Consider the following 18,956-nt stretch of genomic DNA (forward strand, 5'->3'; position numbering starts at 1 on the left):
ACCATTCTAATACATTTTAACAAGCTTTCAACGATTTATTTTACGTTAAAATGTAGAATCATAATGAAAGTTGTAAGTTTTTCTTATGATATACCTGTATTATATCTAATACCCTCATGTCTGTCCGCTATTATATTCCCTGTAGTGAGATCGTGTTATCAAACATGGATCTTGTGAAGCGATTTAACATTAATTTATGTTTTAAGTAAAAAAAAGTACCAAAAAAGTCGACAAAATGTTAAAATATGTATATGTTAAATATACAGTGGACTTAAAGACAGTTTGCAAGTAGTTTGAGCGATTTAGACTTGAAAATGAGTCAGTTCAGGGGGAGAAATGAAAAAACTATTCGTTTAAATAGGTAATTGAGGTATATTTGCATAGAAAGAGACCAGAAAAATGTACCAACACATTTTTTTCTTCATTATGATTATGACATTCGTGGTATTTTGATCCCTATAAGTCTGTAGTCTAGTTCTAACTAATAATGAAGAAAAATGTTGGTACCTGTACTAAATTAGAAACTTTCCAACATCATTCCTGATATTGAGATCGACAAGACGAGCAGATGAAAACCATCCCTAAAAAAGCATTGACTTAACGTTGAAATCTATCGATTTCTAAAGGCAGTATTTTGAAAGAGATAAATTCAAATTTGATATTTTCTACTTTATTTTTAATGCAACAATTCACTGCGTAACTTATTTTATAATTTTAACCAACTAACAAATGATCAGGTTGTAATTTATATACAGGGTATTGAAACGCCAAGAATAAGACGGATACTGTTAATAAAATATAAAGTTTTTTAAAACGTTAACCAGTAACTATTAAAACCAACCAAAAACAATTAATTCGCATGATTCAGTACAGCATATTTAATTTACTGCTTATTTAAACTCAACAGTATCCTGGGAGGTACAGAAAAGTAGACATCAATCTAAGCAGTAGTTAAAATGAGTGTTCAAAGACAGCTTCCTTTGGTTTGTACATAAATATAGTACAAAATGTTTTCCTAATTTTTTTCAGACGAACTTAATTATTTTTAAATAAGATTTACAACTTAATGTGAACCACACATAACCTTCCATGAATCCTTTTATGACGTGGAGGTTTAGATTTCTGTTTAATAATTGTCAACAGCTTTCTTTTGAGACCAATTCGTCTTAGTACTTCGTCGTTGGTGATTCTGTCAGTCCAGGGTATCTTCAGAATGCGTCTATAGAGTCACATCTCAAATGCCTCAAGTTTTTTTGTTATTTTCAGCTTTCAAGGTCCAGGTTTCCACTTCGTTCAGCAGTACTGACTACACATAAACTTCCATGAATCCTTTTATGACGTGGAGTTTTCTTTTGAGACCAATTCGTCTTAGTACTTCGTCGTTGGTGATTCTGTCAGTCCAGGGTATCTTCAGAATGCGTCTATAGAGTCACATCTCAAATGCCTCAAGTTTTTTTGTTATTTTCAGCTTTCAAGGTCCAGGTTTCCACTTCGTTCAGCAGTACTGACTACACATAAACTTCCATGAATCCTTTTATGACGTGGAGTTTTCTTTTGAGACCAATTCGTCTTAGTACTTCGTCGTTGGTGATTCTGTCAGTCCAGGGTATCTTCAGAATGCGTCTATAGAGTCACATCTCAAATGCCTCAAGTTTTTTTGTTATTTTCAGCTTTCAAGGTCCAGGTTTCCACTTCGTTCAGCAGTACTGACTACACATAAACTTCCATGAATCCTTTTATGACGTGGAGTTTTCTTTTGAGACCAATTCGTCTTAGTACTTCGTCGTTGGTGATTCTGTCAGTCCAGGGTATCTTCAGAATGTGTCTATAGAGTCACATCTCAAATGCCTCAAGTTTTTTTGTTATTTTCAGCTTTCAAGGTCCAGGTTTCCACTTCGTTCAGCAGTACTGACTACACATAAACTTCCATGAATCCTTTTATGACGTGGAGTTTTCTTTTGAGACCAATTCGTCTTAGTACTTCGTCGTTGGTGATTCTGTCAGTCCAGGGTATCTTCAGAATGTGTCTATAGAGTCACATTTCAAATGCATCTAGTTTTCTTGATATTTTCAGTTTTCAAGGTCCAGGTTTCCACTTCGTTCAGCAGTACTGACTACACATAAACTTCCATGAATCCTTTTATGACGTGGAGTTTTCTTTTGAGACCAATTCGTCTTAGTACTTCGTCGTTGGTGATTCTGTCAGTCCAGGGTATCTTCAGAATGCGTTTATAGAGTCACATCTCAAATGCCTCAAGTTTTTTTGTTATATTCAGCTTTCAAGGTCCAGGTTTCCACTTCGTTCAGCAGTACTGACTACACATAAACTTCCATGAATCCTTTTATGACGTGGAGTTTTCTTTTGAGACCAATTCGTCTTAGTACTTCGTCGTTGGTGATTCTGTCAGTCCAGGGTATCTTCAGAATGCGTCTATAGAGTCACATCTCAAATGCCTCAAGTTTTTTTGATATTTTCAGCTTTCAAGGTCCAGGTTTCCACTTCGTTCAGCAGTACTGACTACACATAAACTTCCATGAATCCTTTTATGACGTGGAGTTTTCTTTTGAGACCAATTCGTCTTAGTACTTCGTCGTTGGTGATTCTGTCAGTCCAGGGTATCTTCAGAATGCGTCTATAGAGTCACATTTCAAATGTATCTAGTTTTTTTGATATTTTCAGTTTTCAAGGTCCAGGTTTCCACTTCGTTCAGCAGTACTGACTACACATAAACTTCCATGAATCCTTTTATGACGTGGAGTTTTCTTTTGAGACCAATTCGTCTTAGTACTTCGTCGTTGGTGATTTTGTGAGTCCAGGGTATCTTCAGAATGCGTCTATAGAGTCACATTTCAAATGCATCTAGTTTTCTTGATATTTTCAGTTTTCAAGGTCCAGGTTTCCACTTCGTTCAGCAGTACTGACTACACATAAACTTCCATGAATCCTTTTATGACGTGGAGTTTTCTTTTGAGACCAATTCGTCTTAGTACTTCGTCGTTGGTGATTTTGTCAGTCCAGGGTATCTTCAGAATGCGTCTATAGAGTCACATTTCAAATGCATCTAGTTTTTTTGATATTTTCAGCTTTCAAGGTCCAGGTTTCCACTTCGTTCAGTAGTACTGACTACACATAAACTTCCATGAATCCTTTTATGACGTGGAGTTTTCTTTTGAGACCAATTCGTCTTAGTACTTCGTCGTTGGTGATTTTGTCAGTACAGGGTATCTTCAGAATGCGTCAATAGAGTCACGTTTCAAATGCATCTAGTTTTTTTGATATTTTCAGTTTTCAAGGTCCAGGTTTCCACTTCGTTCAGCAGTACTGACTACACATAAACTTCCATGAATCCTTTTATGACGTGGAGTTTTCTTTTGAGACCAATTCGTCTTAGTACTTCGTCGTTGGTGATTTTGTGAGTCCAGGGTATCTTCAGAATGCGTCTATAGAGTCACATTTCAAATGCATCTAGTTTTTTTGATATTTTCAGCTTTCAAGGTCCAGGTTTCCACTTCGTTCAGTAGTACTGACTACACATAAACTTCCATGAATCCTTTTATGACGTGGAGTTTTCTTTTGAGACCAATTCGTCTTAGTACTTCGTCGTTGGTGATTTTGTCAGTACAGGGTATCTTCAGAATGCGTCAATAGAGTCACGTTTCAAATGCATCTAGTTTTTTTGATATTTTCAGTTTTCAAGGTCCAGGTTTCCACTTCGTTCAGCAGTACTGACTACACATAAACTTCCATGAATCCTTATATGACGTGGAGTTTTCTTTTGAGACCAATTCGTCTTAGTACTTCGTCGTTGGTGATTCTGTCAGTCCAGGGTATCTTCAGAATGCGTCAATAGAGTCACGTTTCAAATGCATCTAGTTTTTTTGATATTTTCAGTTTTCAAGGTCCAGGTTTCCACTTCGTTCAGCAGTACTGACTACACATAAACTTCCATGAATCCTTTTATGACGTGGAGTTTTCTTTTGAGACCAATTCGTCTTAGTACTTCGTCGTTGGTGATTTTGTGAGTCCAGGGTATCTTCAGAATGCGTCTATAGAGTCACATTTCAAATGCATCTAGTTTTTTTGATATTTTCAGCTTTCAAGGTCCAGGTTTCCACTTCGTTCAGTAGTACTGACTACACATAAACTTCCATGAATCCTTTTATGACGTGGAGTTTTCTTTTGAGACCAATTCGTCTTAGTACTTCGTCGTTGGTGATTTTGTCAGTACAGGGTATCTTCAGAATGCGTCAATAGAGTCACGTTTCAAATGCATCTAGTTTTTTTGATATTTTCAGTTTTCAAGGTCCAGGTTTCCACTTCGTTCAGCAGTACTGACTACACATAAACTTCCATGAATCCTTTTATGACGTGGAGTTTTCTTTTGAGACCAATTCGTCTTAGTACTTCGTCGTTGGTGATTCTGTCAGTCCAGGGTATCTTCAGAATGCGTCTATAGAGTCACATCTCAAATGCCTCAAGTTTTTTTGTTATTTTCAGCTTTCAAGGTCCAGGTTTCCACTTCGTTCAGCAGTACTGACTACACATAAACTTCCATGAATCCTTTTATGACGTGGAGTTTTCTTTTGAGACCAATTCGTCTTAGTACTTCGTCGTTGGTGATTCTGTCAGTCCAGGGTATCTTCAGAATGCGTCTATAGAGTCACATCTCAAATGCCTCAAGTTTTTTTGATATTTTCAGTTTTCAAGGTCCAGGTTTCCACTTCGTTCAGCAGTACTGACTACACATAAACTTCCATGAATCCTTTTATGACGTGGAATTTTCTTTTGAGACCAATTCGTCTTAGTACTTCGTCGTTGGTAATGATGATGTAGTAGTATTAAGTAAAGTTAGTACGTAAATAATACATCAATATGTCAATTTTTACAAATAAGAAAATTGTAGAATAATGTTGATTTAAGAAGTACTAAGAACTGCAACCGATTTCCACTTACTTAATTTGGTAATATTTCTTAACGTTTAAACGAAATCAAGCTGCAATTATTATATGTACCATGTAAATATAATTATATTAATATATTACTATTGTGATAAAAGTTATTTTGAATACAGACCTCTTACATAACCTTGTTATCTTCTATTTATTCCATATTTGTCTACATCGGTTAGCGAACGTTTACAAAGAGGATAAGTTGATGTGTTTTTTCCACGTACGTCTTACGAATTTCAACTTACTTCCTAAGTGACAACCATACTTTTATGCAATCGACGTGGTTTCTGCGGTTACTACAATACATTCTTTAAATAATCAAGCGTCCAAGCGTTTGTTGGAGATTGAAATAACGAAAACTCATTTATCTTTTTGACTAGTTTTTCATTTATATACACAAATCATTATTTGACGAAGATGGTCCCAGAAGAACCTGGCACAACAAGTAAAACACAAAAATTTTGGAAAAAAATATATTGAATTCTCAACGCAATATCCATTTAGCTCCATACACTTTTACCAGCGATGTTCAATAAGTTCGATACTCTTTTTATAATAAGAATCGGCCAGCTCCTCAAAACAGCCATTAGCTGCCGACATCACCTTTGAATTGCTGAGAATTTTCAACTACCGAGTCATTTTTCAAGTCTGGGAACACAAAATAATCCGGGAAATCTAAATCTGGCGAATAGGGGTAGCAATTCAAACTTTAATTCAAGAATTTCAAGAACAACACTTTCTTGGCTGGTCGAATTTTTGCTCGATTTCTTCGCTCAAAAGTTACAAGAAGTACCCATAATCATCGCCGTTGAAAGTTTTTCTTTTTTAAATATAGTCAATTAACGTTATCCCACGCGCATCCCAAACTACCGAAGCCATGACCTTGCCTGCAGATAGAACGGTCTTTGTCTTCTTTTAAGCCGGTTCTTCCTATTCAGTTCATTGTTTTGATTTTTCTTCTGTTTCGGGTGTGAAGTGATGAACCCATTATTCATCCAAGGTTTTGAAACGGCACAAAAAGTCGGCTTTACTCCCACCCATCTTGCGCACAGCTCTTTCATGTCCAAATGCTCAGTTAATGTGCGATGTTCCGCTTTTTTTGAAAGACCTCTCCAGCATGGCACCTCGTTTGGTCGACCACTGCGAAGCTGGTCTTCGTAGGTCATTCGACCTCGTTTAAATTCTGATAATACCAATATTTTTTCTGTTGATAACGAAGTACAAATCTCACCCAGAGTAGAATATAGTTTAGTTTTTATATTGGTTGGGCTAAGGCCAGGGACGAATTCACTTAATAAAACGTTCACCATTAATAGCTACCAAACAAATAGTGAATAACGTGGCGATTTCAAAATTGGAACATATGCTGTATAAATTGTGAACTTTCTAATACAGTGGTATTTTTCAAGCTACTACCGCCATCTTTAGGTCAGGCCAGGTATTTTTGGGACCTTCCTCGTACAGCGTTTCACACAAATGAACCGACATGGTATAGAGGAACTTAAAATAGGACAATTGGAGGCAATTTACCTTTATTCCAAGTGGCATTCCTGATGAGTTTAGTGCCTGAAAATAGGGCCCAAAATTAAAAAAAAAATCAATTGTTTCGCAACTTCTAAACTTAAACTAAATTTGAGACACTGTGTAAGACTATTGAGGGATTAAGAAGAAGGCGATCGAACTATTTTGGGAGGTTTATTCAGGGTGACTAATCTGAAAATTTCACAAAAATTTTTTATGCCAGTTAATTCTTCTATACCACGGATAATTTGATTCTAAATTTTTTTTTATTCTTATAATTTTTAATAAAACTTTGTCATTTTCAAGAAAAAGTTACAAAAAAGTCAAGAGTTGGCTATGAATTTCATTTCAACATTAGAAAATGTTTTTCTGTGAGTTACCACGTGATTACCTCTTTTGGTATTCTCTCGTGCTTTTATATTTACAAAAACCTAATCTTATTCACAAAAAAAAATCATTTAATTACCAAAAAAAGTTAAATTTGATTCATAAGTTCATAGCCCATTCTTTATCAAATAACATTATTTAAAACATGTTTTTGGTTATTCCAATTTTCCTCAAAAAATAATAAAGCTTTGGTAACCTAACTCACAAATAAAAAGCCCAAGTTTTAGGAAATTTTAAGGTTAGGTCGCCCCTAATAACCCCTTAGAATGGTTCGATCGCCTCTTACATTATTTGCCTTCAACAGTCTTAGTCAGTGTACCAAACTTGTTGCTTTTTAAGGTAAAAGGCTGCGAAAAAAATAATTTTATTCGAAATTTTTGGCACATGTTTGAGATCCTTTAAATTGCCACCAATCAACATATTTTGTGATGACTCTTATGCTGGATATCCTTTATATAAATGAATCGAAAATTACTACCAATTTCCAAATCTCGAAAAAAGTTAAGAAACTTGCGTTGTGGTTGAGTTTGAACGACGAATAAACAGTTTTCGAAAAAAAAAAATCAGCTAAATAAATTTTCAATTAAATTGTACTGTGGATGTGGAGTGGCTTTATCCAACTTTACTTTGTAGCAACGGCAAGTCTTGACGTGTTGTACTGAATATGGAATAAGTTTTTACACGTAACAGTCACTAATCTTTTTGAAACATTATCTGCTTATATTGATAGGAGAAGTTAAGTCAACAGTTTAGTTCTTCAGAATAGAAACCAAATCAGTTTTCAAGTACCTCATTTTTTGTCACTCCCAACGTAAACCCCCGTCGAGTCTCCCGAGAACCCTGGTGGTCGACCTGAACTACTTTGGAAATTACGGATCTAATGTATCCATTATTAAATATTTATTTGCGTTGAAGCAAACTTTTCTAAACGCGATTAATAAATCACTAAGCGTTACTCGACAGGATTCTTTTTGATACTGAGATATGACCCGAATTTGCGCTTGTAATAAACGAATTGAAATCATTAAAGAAGTAAATTATGACATTAACAAATTAATATTCTCAAACCATCAAAACGATATTCGTTCTTTAGATAGTAAAGATATAAAGAACTACTTTTCAATTTATAGCTCGTAATTTATCGATTTATTAGGACAATCTCTTACATAATGATCCGTAAAGATATTTTTTCTCAATTTATGTATACGCTATTCTCGTATAAGCTCCTTCTGGTAGTACTTTAACATTTTTGTCAATGAAATCTTTGATGTAATAATGTTATGGGAACACTCATGGGGATGGTGATTTGAGAAGGTGGGAAAAACGACTTTATATAAATACAATTTTGATTTCACTTAATTGCTAGTATATGGTTGGTAGTTAGAAGTTCTTAGTAGAAAATGAATCAGGTATATTTTACATAAATAGTGTGGTGGAATGTGTATTTTTGTTAGTATGGTGCAAGTTTGAAATTAGTTGTGTGGATAATTTGATAGGACTCTAATCTTAATTCTACTTCTTTCTTAATCTAATGAGAGTTCGCAAATATGATTTATTTCACAGATTTTTCACTAGTATTTCCAGCAAAAAAATAGCTGGTTGCAATCTGATTTCCACATTTCTTAATGTATGATTACAACCATATTGATATAGGGTAAACCATTTTAACTAATATTATTTCTTATATACTCAAGATGCGATTCCATTGATCATTTCCTCGGTTACGTTCACTTTTCTATTTTCCCTCAATTCTATTATCGAAACGGGATGAAATTTCGTTTTAACTAATTCAAAATGTCTTACACACATTTGGTTTTCAGGTGTTATATATAGTACTATTGATTAGTCTGGTAAACGCTAATCCTGTCGATTATCTTGGACATGGTTTCACACTGGTACCACATGCGGTGAATGTGGCATCACCAGTAGTAAAAGAAGAACCAGCGGTAAGTTCGATTAAAGTTTGTCCATTCAAAAAATGTATTTTTTTGCACGACAATTTTGTGAAAAAAGTACGTTATAGAATTTCAACAAAAATCAAAAAAATATGACGTTCTCAACGGGAGAATCCTACCTCTTACAATTCTGAACAATGAAATATTTTTTTACCAACTTTAGAACCATTTTTTCATCATCAAAGCGTTCTACTTATAGTTTTATTAAGAATTTCTCTTCCAAATACATTTTGCGCCCAAAATTCCATCAGATTTTTCCATCATCTAGTCGTACCAAATTTAAAGAAACAAACAAAATTTCGTAGCTACAAAATTGATGTTTCTTTCAACACTTTCAGCTTCGTATTTTATAGAAATGTTTCTACTGCAAATATTCTTATAGAAAACCATTTGGTTAATAGTATTACTGGACGTACATAATGGATGTTTCAGTTATTTGTCTTTATCTTCATCATTGTAATAGAATCTGTCTTCGTATGTAATATTTCCTTGTTTCTCGTTCAATATCATCACCTTTTGCTTAAAATATTGATTAATGAATATCTATACATCACAAATTTCAATGAAAACTTGTTCTTGTCTTTCAAAAAAGTTCATATCATTAAAAAAATACTTATAGCAGGTGTGGACTTAATCTTAATCTTGTTTCCGGATTTGGTGATATAATAAATGATTTTTTAAGAGGTATAGGATTTGATTTTGAAAAATACTACAAAAAATTTGAAAAAATTGATAAAATACTTATAGGAATCGATAGAACGATCATTATAATTTAATGTTTGAAGATGATTTCATGGAAATGTTGGTAGCGGCTCCGTTTTAGATAGCTCATACGCAAGGTCCAATTTTGGCCAACTTTTTCCAACATATCGATCGGTATTTCACGAATGAATGCTTCAATATTGGTTTCCAGTTCAACAATCATTGCTGGTTTATCCCTGTAGACATTATCCTTAACATAGTCCCACAAGAAATAGTCCAAAGGCGTTAAATCACACGATCTAGGTGGCCAATTGACGGGCCCCAAACGTTAGATGAACTGTTCTCAATTTGTTTTACTTCACCATCATATTTTATATCTAATTTTTATAGGCTTATCCGAAATATCGTTTCGAGTATGGAGTGAAGGACAGCCACACAGGTGACATCAAGGAACAGTCAGAGGAACGCGACGGCCATGCAGTTAAAGGAGAATATTCTCTCGTAGAACCTGATGGAACTATTCGGAAAGTTAAATACGAAGACGATGGACATAGCGGATTCAATGCCGTTGTTACAAAAGAAGGTCACGCTAATCATCCACCAACGCCAGTAAAAATCAATTATCATCACTAAAAGTGCTATTTTCATTTAGTAGTAGTTGAGTTGTTATGATATGACAATGATATGACAATGATAAAACAATTGATAACAATTAAAAAACAATTGTATGAGTTGAAAAATCATCAGTTTAGTCAAAATAACTTGTGGAACTAATTCTCTAGGAAAACTCTTATCATAGCAGATTAATTTTTTCAGGAATCTTTCAGTCTGTGATTCCATAATATGTTTCAGGTCTAAATATTTGCATTTTGGTTCTTTTTTGATCACGTTTATCGGTTTTCCTCTAATCTAGTCTAATTGGATTTCCGTAAATGGATTATTTCATTATTTATTCGCAAATCTAAATTTATATGTTACTGTTTTTATTTTCAGCGTAGGATTTGATCGCTTCTTATACATAATCACATAGTTTTGTATTTTGTTATATATTTTACATGTTTTATCGCCAGTATATATTACATTCTATATATTTTTTAAATCTCATTAGTTTTTATTTTCAAAATACCACAGTCTAACGTTATAGGTACAAATATTTTTGAAACGCTGTCATTTGCTAGTTTTTCAAATAAATCTTGACGTCAACATGTTTTTACAAGCAAACAGTTTTATTTGTTGAATGAATATAGATGAAAAATTGGATGATTATTATTTTCTATTGTACGGAAAGATGGAACTGAAAATCTAGTGCCCTCACTGACAGCAACTATCCCAGAAATAGTTGATAAAATCCACGTCCTTAGTGATCGAACGTGAGATAACTAAGGAAGTTCTTAAATATTTAGGCGTGCGCCAACTCGTGATTTTAATAACCGGCATAAAATTTTAATTTCTGTTACAATGTGCCAGCTCGTGATAGTGGTTGTCATGAAGATTAGACAACTTGTGACGGAAGATTATGCAGCTCGGGTTTTTGAAACTGACTAAACCTAATCTAATCCTCCTTCTACTGAACAACACCCTTAAACCCCAACAAAAGACCATATTTCGGGTTGAATTTTAATTTAATAAAAACGAAATTTTACAAATTACGGTTTCCGCTAATTTTAAACATTCTTTTTTCTATTGTTCAGCACCTACCTAATGTTAGAGTCCAATTTAAAAAGATTGAGAAGAACTAGGATTTGATTTTTGGATATTTCAACTTTACAAAGTGGATTGAATACTGAATTCCAGGCAATACTCTTAATGAATCCGTCACGTGTTGTATTATATACCTTTTCGTTTACCTGAAATATCCCGTATCCTTATCTCAACGGATTAAAAATCGTCACGAGTTGTAGCGTATGTGCCAGGTGGATGTCACGATTGCTTGATGCTGATGAAAAGCTCGCTACTCCGAAAATTCAAACGAATAGTTTTATGTCTAAAAAACTTTATTTATCTAAATATTTTCGTCGTTATGTCAAAGTAGATGAATGATGTGACAAGTTTTTTAAATGTAGTTATTTATTACCGAGATACAGTAACCTAAAACCTGAGAAGAATGAAAGCAAAATAAAGATGGCAACGATGTAATACACAATACAAATTTAACGTTATACTTTTTGTTACATTTGGATAATAATTTATTACTTCATCAAAATTCTAAGCAACATTTATTTTTATATTTATACAAATATACTAAACACACTTCTTATTTATTGTGGGAGTTTTTAATATCTTGCTTTGGATGAAAGTTTTTTTTGTAATTAATTTATGATTGAATTAATTGAACGGCCATATATTTTTGGAAGCCTTCCGGCTGTGATAAATGAAAATAGATTATGCTAATTATGAGTTTATCCCATTTTGAAATTTATTTAATGGAACCTGTCATAACAATTTTGAACATAATATTAAATATCCCACAAAATTTATAGGCGTGATGTCATGTCAGCGCCTTTTGAGAATCGCAAAAGTACTAATAAAGGTTGTGCAGATTCGAATAATAAATTAAAAATATACTGCCTGTCTTGAATATGAATATTATTATTATTCGGACTGTTATTAATGTATGATTTGTGCAGAAATTTTAATAAATCCACGACAACATTGGAAATTTCACATAGAAAGTTTCTTACGAAAAAAAACATGAAATACTATGAAAGTATATGAGGAAAAATCATATTTGAAGCACTTGTTTCTGAAATGTAAATATACCCACTAATCTAACAAACTACAAATGAAATTAGTCAGCTGTATTATCGGTACATAAAAACATTTGAATACAACATTGCTACGCGTTAAATTAGAAGAATAAAAAATTTTTTTGTAAAGTACCGATTCATATCACCTTATATACACGACTTTATACCCTTCTGTTAATATGTAGTTGTTACTATCATTGCTACTATTATAGATACGAACATTAATAAATCCATAGTCGGTTTTTTTCTTTCTTAACGTGATTTAGAGCATTATCTCTTATCACTTATCAATTAATTATCCGGGGAAAATTGTATAATGAGAAGATTATCCCAGTTACTGATTTGAATTGTTTTGAAAACGCTGAAAATTATTATTATTCTGCAGTAATTGAAAAACTAAAAGATATTGTGAAACAAAACACTTTACAAACATGTTAAAAAGATTCTTCTCCCAAAGGATCACTTCATTACCCAGTTTTATTTGGTAGGAGAAATATAAAACGTTCAGATTTGCCGAACTGACCTTTCTTCGAAATTCGCGTATGTCGCAATCTACTGATAGCTAGCTAGCAGTCGATGTGTAGTGTTTTCGAAAATGGGTTCAACTAAAGTGAGTATCTTCGTTCAAAATTAATATTATTTTAAAAGTTTACGTAAGTTATTTGATAATAATATGAGCAAAAAATTATTATTACATAACTACTTTGCGCTAAAAATTTGCAACAATTTTCCAAATTGAACTTTTTAAAATTTTTTTCGTGCTTTGAAAAATTCTTCATTATACACTTTTTTATATTGCTAACTATATTGTTAACTTCGAATTCTTATTTTCATTACAACTCAACATTTCAAATGATAAATTCTTTCTGATTATTTTCAAATATTGATACATAAATATTATACCGAGTGTTTGATGGGTCGATACAAACCTTTCGAGAACTAAATACGAGGTTTTGTTATCGTTTGCGAAATATTTCAAATAACAATAGTTGATTGTTAAATTGATAAAACCTGCTTTAAAGAGTCAAACTTATTTTGAGTATCCACAAAAAGATATTCCTACACTTGATCTTAGATATGGTTCAATTTTTCCGTAGGGAAAATTTAGAACATTTGTATATGATACTCTTGCAACGGAATTTATCAAATTTGAAAAATGTTTTGAGCATAGTATTCCGATAAAGGATTAAGTTCCATGATGCGAACCCGAGCGCTAGAAATATGTATGACTGAACTCGAGTTTAGTAATCAACATGTATTTAGTTCCTTCAACTTCTTTTGTAATTGTATCTATAACTTTAGTGATTTTGAAATATATAGAGAACTTGTTCATGAACTATTTATGCTGCGCTTCAAGACCGTGGTCTAAATTTGGCTTAAAATTTGACTTTTAAATTTTAAATTCAAAATAACTGTTAGTGCCAAATATTGTTCTTACAAGTTTTGTTGAATGGATTTTTCACTATTCAAACTTCTATAGGGTTTCAAAAATACCAGATATTAATCTATTCCACAAAATATTTCTTTGATCTCGCGAAGAGACAGCTTTGTACAGTCATCAAGTTGATAAGATACGTGTATCTGGCAGAAAGAAAACATTTTGGCTGATATGGAGACAGCTAGTTATCTTTTTTAATTAGCATTGAACGAAAGCAAGCATGATCATTAACATTCCTTGAATACATAAGAAGATTCTGGATTTGGTTCAATATTTCCACGAGGAAAAGAAGCTGTCACGTTAAGGGACAGCTTTGTATAGTTATGAAGTTGATAAAATACGTGGACCTGGTAGAAAAAGAATATTTTGGCTGATATGGAGGGAACCAGTCAACTTTTACATTCCTCAAACAGACAAGAAGAAAATGTAGTTTATTTTTCCAATATAGTGCTTAATATGCAAGAATATACAGGCTAACAATCAGTAACTGTTACAGGGACAATCTGTACAATCTAAAGATGACAAAAATTAGTTTTTCAATCGATTCTTTAACAAAAAACTTGACTGGAAAAAAGTTTATGGTTTATGAGATATGTAGATTTTTAGATAGTTGTGAATGCCAAAGAAACCGTTCGTCATAAAGAGACATTCTGAAGAAAATTATCATAAATTGTAATTATTTATTTAAAATACTTAAACCAATCAAACTTTTAGCATCAAGTTGCGGAAAACCCTGAATACCCGTTATGTTCATCAAATATCATTCGATAAAATTATTTTTTTAAGCTTCCAAGAAGAATTTTCTGATACTAACCATAAAATTTATGAATATCGCTTGAACGTATAATTTTAAAAACAAAACTCCTGATTAAATCAAATGGAATCGTATACGGGTGTCTTTTCAATTAAAGTATGGATCAGATATGATCGCAGAGGTTAACGATCGGTTTATAATTCGCCATATTATATATATTTAATGAGTTGCTTTAACCAGTTAATATCTAATGATACACCTACAGAAAAATTTTAGTCGTAGTTAATTAACAATATACATATTCAGTAATATGCAAATGAGGGATATAAAATGAGAATATGATAAGAATTTGATGATTAGAAGCAATGATTGATAGCAGGAAGACAGTCCAAGTAAATTAGCAGTTAAGGGTGTGGGGACAAAAACCCGTACAAACTGTTGGTTTTAAATCAATTATTGGTATGAAAATATGGTTACTATACTTTAATTACAACTATCCATATTTTAATAAATGATTGTGGATTCTGTTTTTTAATTCTACATGTGTAGTTGATTCCCAACCTTCAGAATATAAGTCTCGTTTCAAATTTCGCCAAAAATTTCAATTGGCTTCAGTTGCGGCTGCAATAGCTCCCACTAACTTTATTAACATAGATCCATCACATGTTTTTGTCGTTTCAATCCCGTCAAATATGAATCGTCATCAATAATTATTTCCAAAGCTTTAGCGGGTGAAAACTCGTTTTCAATGAGACTTGTAAGTTGCTTTTCAGAATATTTGGGTACCGATTTCCTTGATTTTTGTACTACGTTCTGTTCCTTTAGAATGTTGCTTACATATTTCTTATCGATTCTGAATTTTCTGTCCAGTTTTCGCAAACTAACTCTCAGTTTTCCGTCAGCCACTTTACCCAAAGATTCTTTCTTGTACTTTATCATTTTCTCGCATTTCTGCCCGATCCTGACTTTCTTTCCCATTTTTACTAAGTCATTAACCATAAACGATTTCTGTAAATCTTGATTTTGTTCATAAAACAAGTAATCGCTCCTGATAATTAGTAATTAAACTCCTAACCCAAACAGCAACTCCTCATTATTCAATCTTTATTTCAATATCAAAATAACTTTAACTTCAGGAAAGTTTATTGAAGTTGATAAACTAAAGAAACAGAAAAATCGTCTAGAACTCTCGCAAATGAATGTTGCAATATCTGCAAATGATTTTAGTTTATACTTTTCATATCTTCATTTTGTTTATCAAAATATATACGAAATTAAGATCGAAAATTTTGATATAGGTGTCAAAAAATATATATTTCTCATTGAATAACTTTTCTGTGCTAGAGAAACTGAAAATATAAGCAGCTCTCTTTGCTTCCCGCTCTAAAATCTTCGTGCACGATATCAGAACTCATAGAAACAAAATTATACCATTCAGTTAGTGATTATGCCTATTCAATTTTCAGTATTTTCTTCTTCACATTCTATATCATATTATTTGCACATCATCTCTACCGCTTACAAATCACGTACCAAGAGACAGTATTCTTTTGGATTATACCAACTACCACAGCATTGAACCACAAGGTAAAGGTACCTATTCATTTGGGTACGAAATTGAAGATCCTGAAAGCCACAATATACAATTTCGCGACGAAGAACGAGAATCGAACGGGACAATCGTTGGAAGCTATGGATGGGTTAAACCTGATGGAAATATTATAATAGTAAGATACGTCGCAGATGAAAATGGTTATAGGTAAGTTGAAATTTTTTATTTAAAAGTCGACGTGAATGTTGTTGGGCAATTTCAATGCGAAAAATTGATAAAACAAAGGGTTTTTCGTTTGTAGTGCGTAATGAATTCATTATAGTCAATGAATATCAAATAAGAATCATAGTTGACTGATGATATCAAGTTCCAATTAAAGTATACCCTTCTAATACTTGTGGGGGGCGAATAATAAACATTTGAACGCTTTAAGTAGTGATATATTGAAATGATTTAGTACTAGAATACGAACTATAAAATTCAAGTGACGCGACGCCACGCCACGCCACCTTAAACCATGCGGTTCACGCGGTACATTGTTGTGTACACATTTGTAGCATGCCACATGACGACACGCTTATTTTATCCTATAATTTTAAAAAGAAAAACTTTCACTAGCGTTGAGTACGTTATGGAGAGTTTTTAGAATGTTCTGCAGCGAATGTGATTTTGCACAGTAAGAGAAAAAGAAGATTTTGGGCCCATACAATCAACAAAAATCTTGATAAACGTGGTGCCTTTCATGTATTAATCCAAGAACTGGAAGGCGTGTGGTGGGCTGAGTGTGTAAGCAGACAGTTGAATTGAATAGAAAAAATATGGCGTGGCGTGGCGTGCTGCTAGTGGGTTTGAACCTTGAATCTCTGCGTTTACAACAATCATCGACTGTTGTGCTCGAGCTGGTAGGTATTTTAAAAAGTCTTGTAAATCGCATATTATTTAAAAATTTGGAACTTTACAGTAAGAAAGCAGAACTTTAGCGTCAAAAAACTGAATTAAACTAATAAGAGAGAGTAATATCAAAGGGAACGAAAACTTTATCTGTAGACAAGGACATGGCGAGGGCTTGTTCGTTTAGGGTTTGAGGTTTAACAGAAGAAAACAAACAAGTAACAGACCAAGTATCTTTTATTGCAATGATAAAAATTAATTAATTGGAAGTTGAAATTGCTACCTTATGAACCTTATTGGATATAATTAGTATCCTCTGATTATTTTCTATTCTCATCTCTCACAAAAATGACTTAATGATCAAAGATTTGTTGACAATGATAGTGTGATATAGGATATGGATATATTTAGGAGCAAGTCAATTTTTTTTCCACTTTTTTTGTTCGCTCGGGTGCTTATGGGATCTTATATTTTGTGTAGTTCTTTATTTCCCTTCTAGAAACCACAAAATGTGAGTTTGAATCTACAAAACTATTTACTACCGTTTTGTAGAAAAATCCTTTTATGTATTGAGGAAACTGCGATATTACGTTTATATTAATTCACTAAATTTCGTTTTTAGGGCGATAGTGGAATCGTCAGAAGGTCAAATCAAATTCTATGGACAACCGCAACCTACCGTTGATCAATTCACAAAATCTTCAGCCATGAAGAATGCTCTAAATTCTAGAATAAATTATTTACATTCATCTCATCATGAACAACATTGGAGACCTATCGATTATTATCATATGGATAAGAACCAAATAAGTGGTTTTGTGAATGTTTAAACTAATTTTTTTATCAGTAACCAGATCTGGGAGCTGCTTGATTTCACAATCAAGCTGAAATAATTTTGTTTTTTGTACATTTTATGTTAAGATTACATTTCTATTTATTACATTATCAAATCTCCATTCTATTATTCAACAGATCAGTTAGGGTTAATCCCTGATTCCATCATTAAGGTCCTGGAAAATTGTCCAATCATAAAAAAGCTTAATTTCAGTTGAATTTAATCTTGTAAGTTTCGTGATACCTTGTATTTCATTGGAAATATATATTGAATTATCAACCCATGTCATCTTGTGTGATTTTTTTGTGAAAAATGTATGCAAACAGCTTGTATAGGATGCAACGAACTGGTTGAATGTATGATAAATTGCAAATTATCCTTTTATGGTCTACGGGTAGGCGAAACTGCATTCTCTCATGCAAGAATGACCCATAACGTGGAAATTTTAGATGTAACATTGTTCAATTCACGAGATTATAAAATAATGATGATTCCTAGATATGTAAAAGAATATTTCTTACCGATAGTTCATGCAGAAGTTGTTTTAAAAAAGGAAATATAATATAAAAGATTTATACGAACGTGGTTTTAACAAAAAGTCTTTTCAGAGGTAAAAAATACACAATAGTAACAAAAATGAAGTCGAACCAATAGATTCCATCCGAGAAATTTCATCCCAAGGAGGCACAAACAGCTTTTTCATCCAAGATAATCGTTACAGTGTTATGCAATTTAAACGGTGCGATATTTATTGATTATTTAGAAAGATAAATTAGTTTTAATATTTACTATTTACTCCGTTCTCATAATCAATCGATGTGTTTCCGTTCGATTACTGTTTCTCATCATAAACTTGGGAGACAAAATATTTCAGAAACGGATAGTGAAATGACACGCTAGATAATCCGATAATGTATAATGAAATTTGTATAATCATTTTATGTTTAGGTTAGAAATTGTTTGAAAATAACTTCTACATGACAGCCTTATTTAAATTTACGAAATTTTACCATTCTTAAACAAGTTTATAGTTTCCATTTCTAGTTATGTATTCCAATTACTCCAGAGAAATCTGTTGTACACCGTATACTTAAGCTTTGTTATTTGAGTGTCAGTCTGTTTTACGTGTATAAGCATTGCCATATGTTTTCGTTTTTTCAAGTTAATTATGGATAATTGAATAATATAAAAGATAAACTCGTATTGCGTTGAGTATGAGTAACA

At 32.7% G+C, this 18,956-nt stretch overlaps 1 protein-coding gene across 1 annotated transcript; it reads left to right on the forward strand.

The window, feature by feature from the left end:
- The first annotated feature begins 8,258 nt into the window (after positions 1-8,258).
- Positions 8,259-17,727, forward strand: LOC130450413 (uncharacterized). The gene is made up of 5 exons (XM_056788786.1): positions 8,259-8,267; positions 8,679-8,804; positions 9,906-10,124; positions 15,921-16,213; positions 17,520-17,727. Exons 1-5 carry the CDS (start codon positions 8,259-8,261, stop codon positions 17,725-17,727), a joined length of 855 nt encoding a protein of 284 aa, XP_056644764.1.
- The last annotated feature ends 1,229 nt before the right edge of the window (positions 17,728-18,956 follow it).

Source organism: Diorhabda sublineata, chromosome 11, assembly GCF_026230105.1.
Source record: "Diorhabda sublineata isolate icDioSubl1.1 chromosome 11, icDioSubl1.1, whole genome shotgun sequence".
Classification (NCBI taxonomy): Eukaryota; Metazoa; Arthropoda; class Insecta; order Coleoptera; family Chrysomelidae; genus Diorhabda; species Diorhabda sublineata.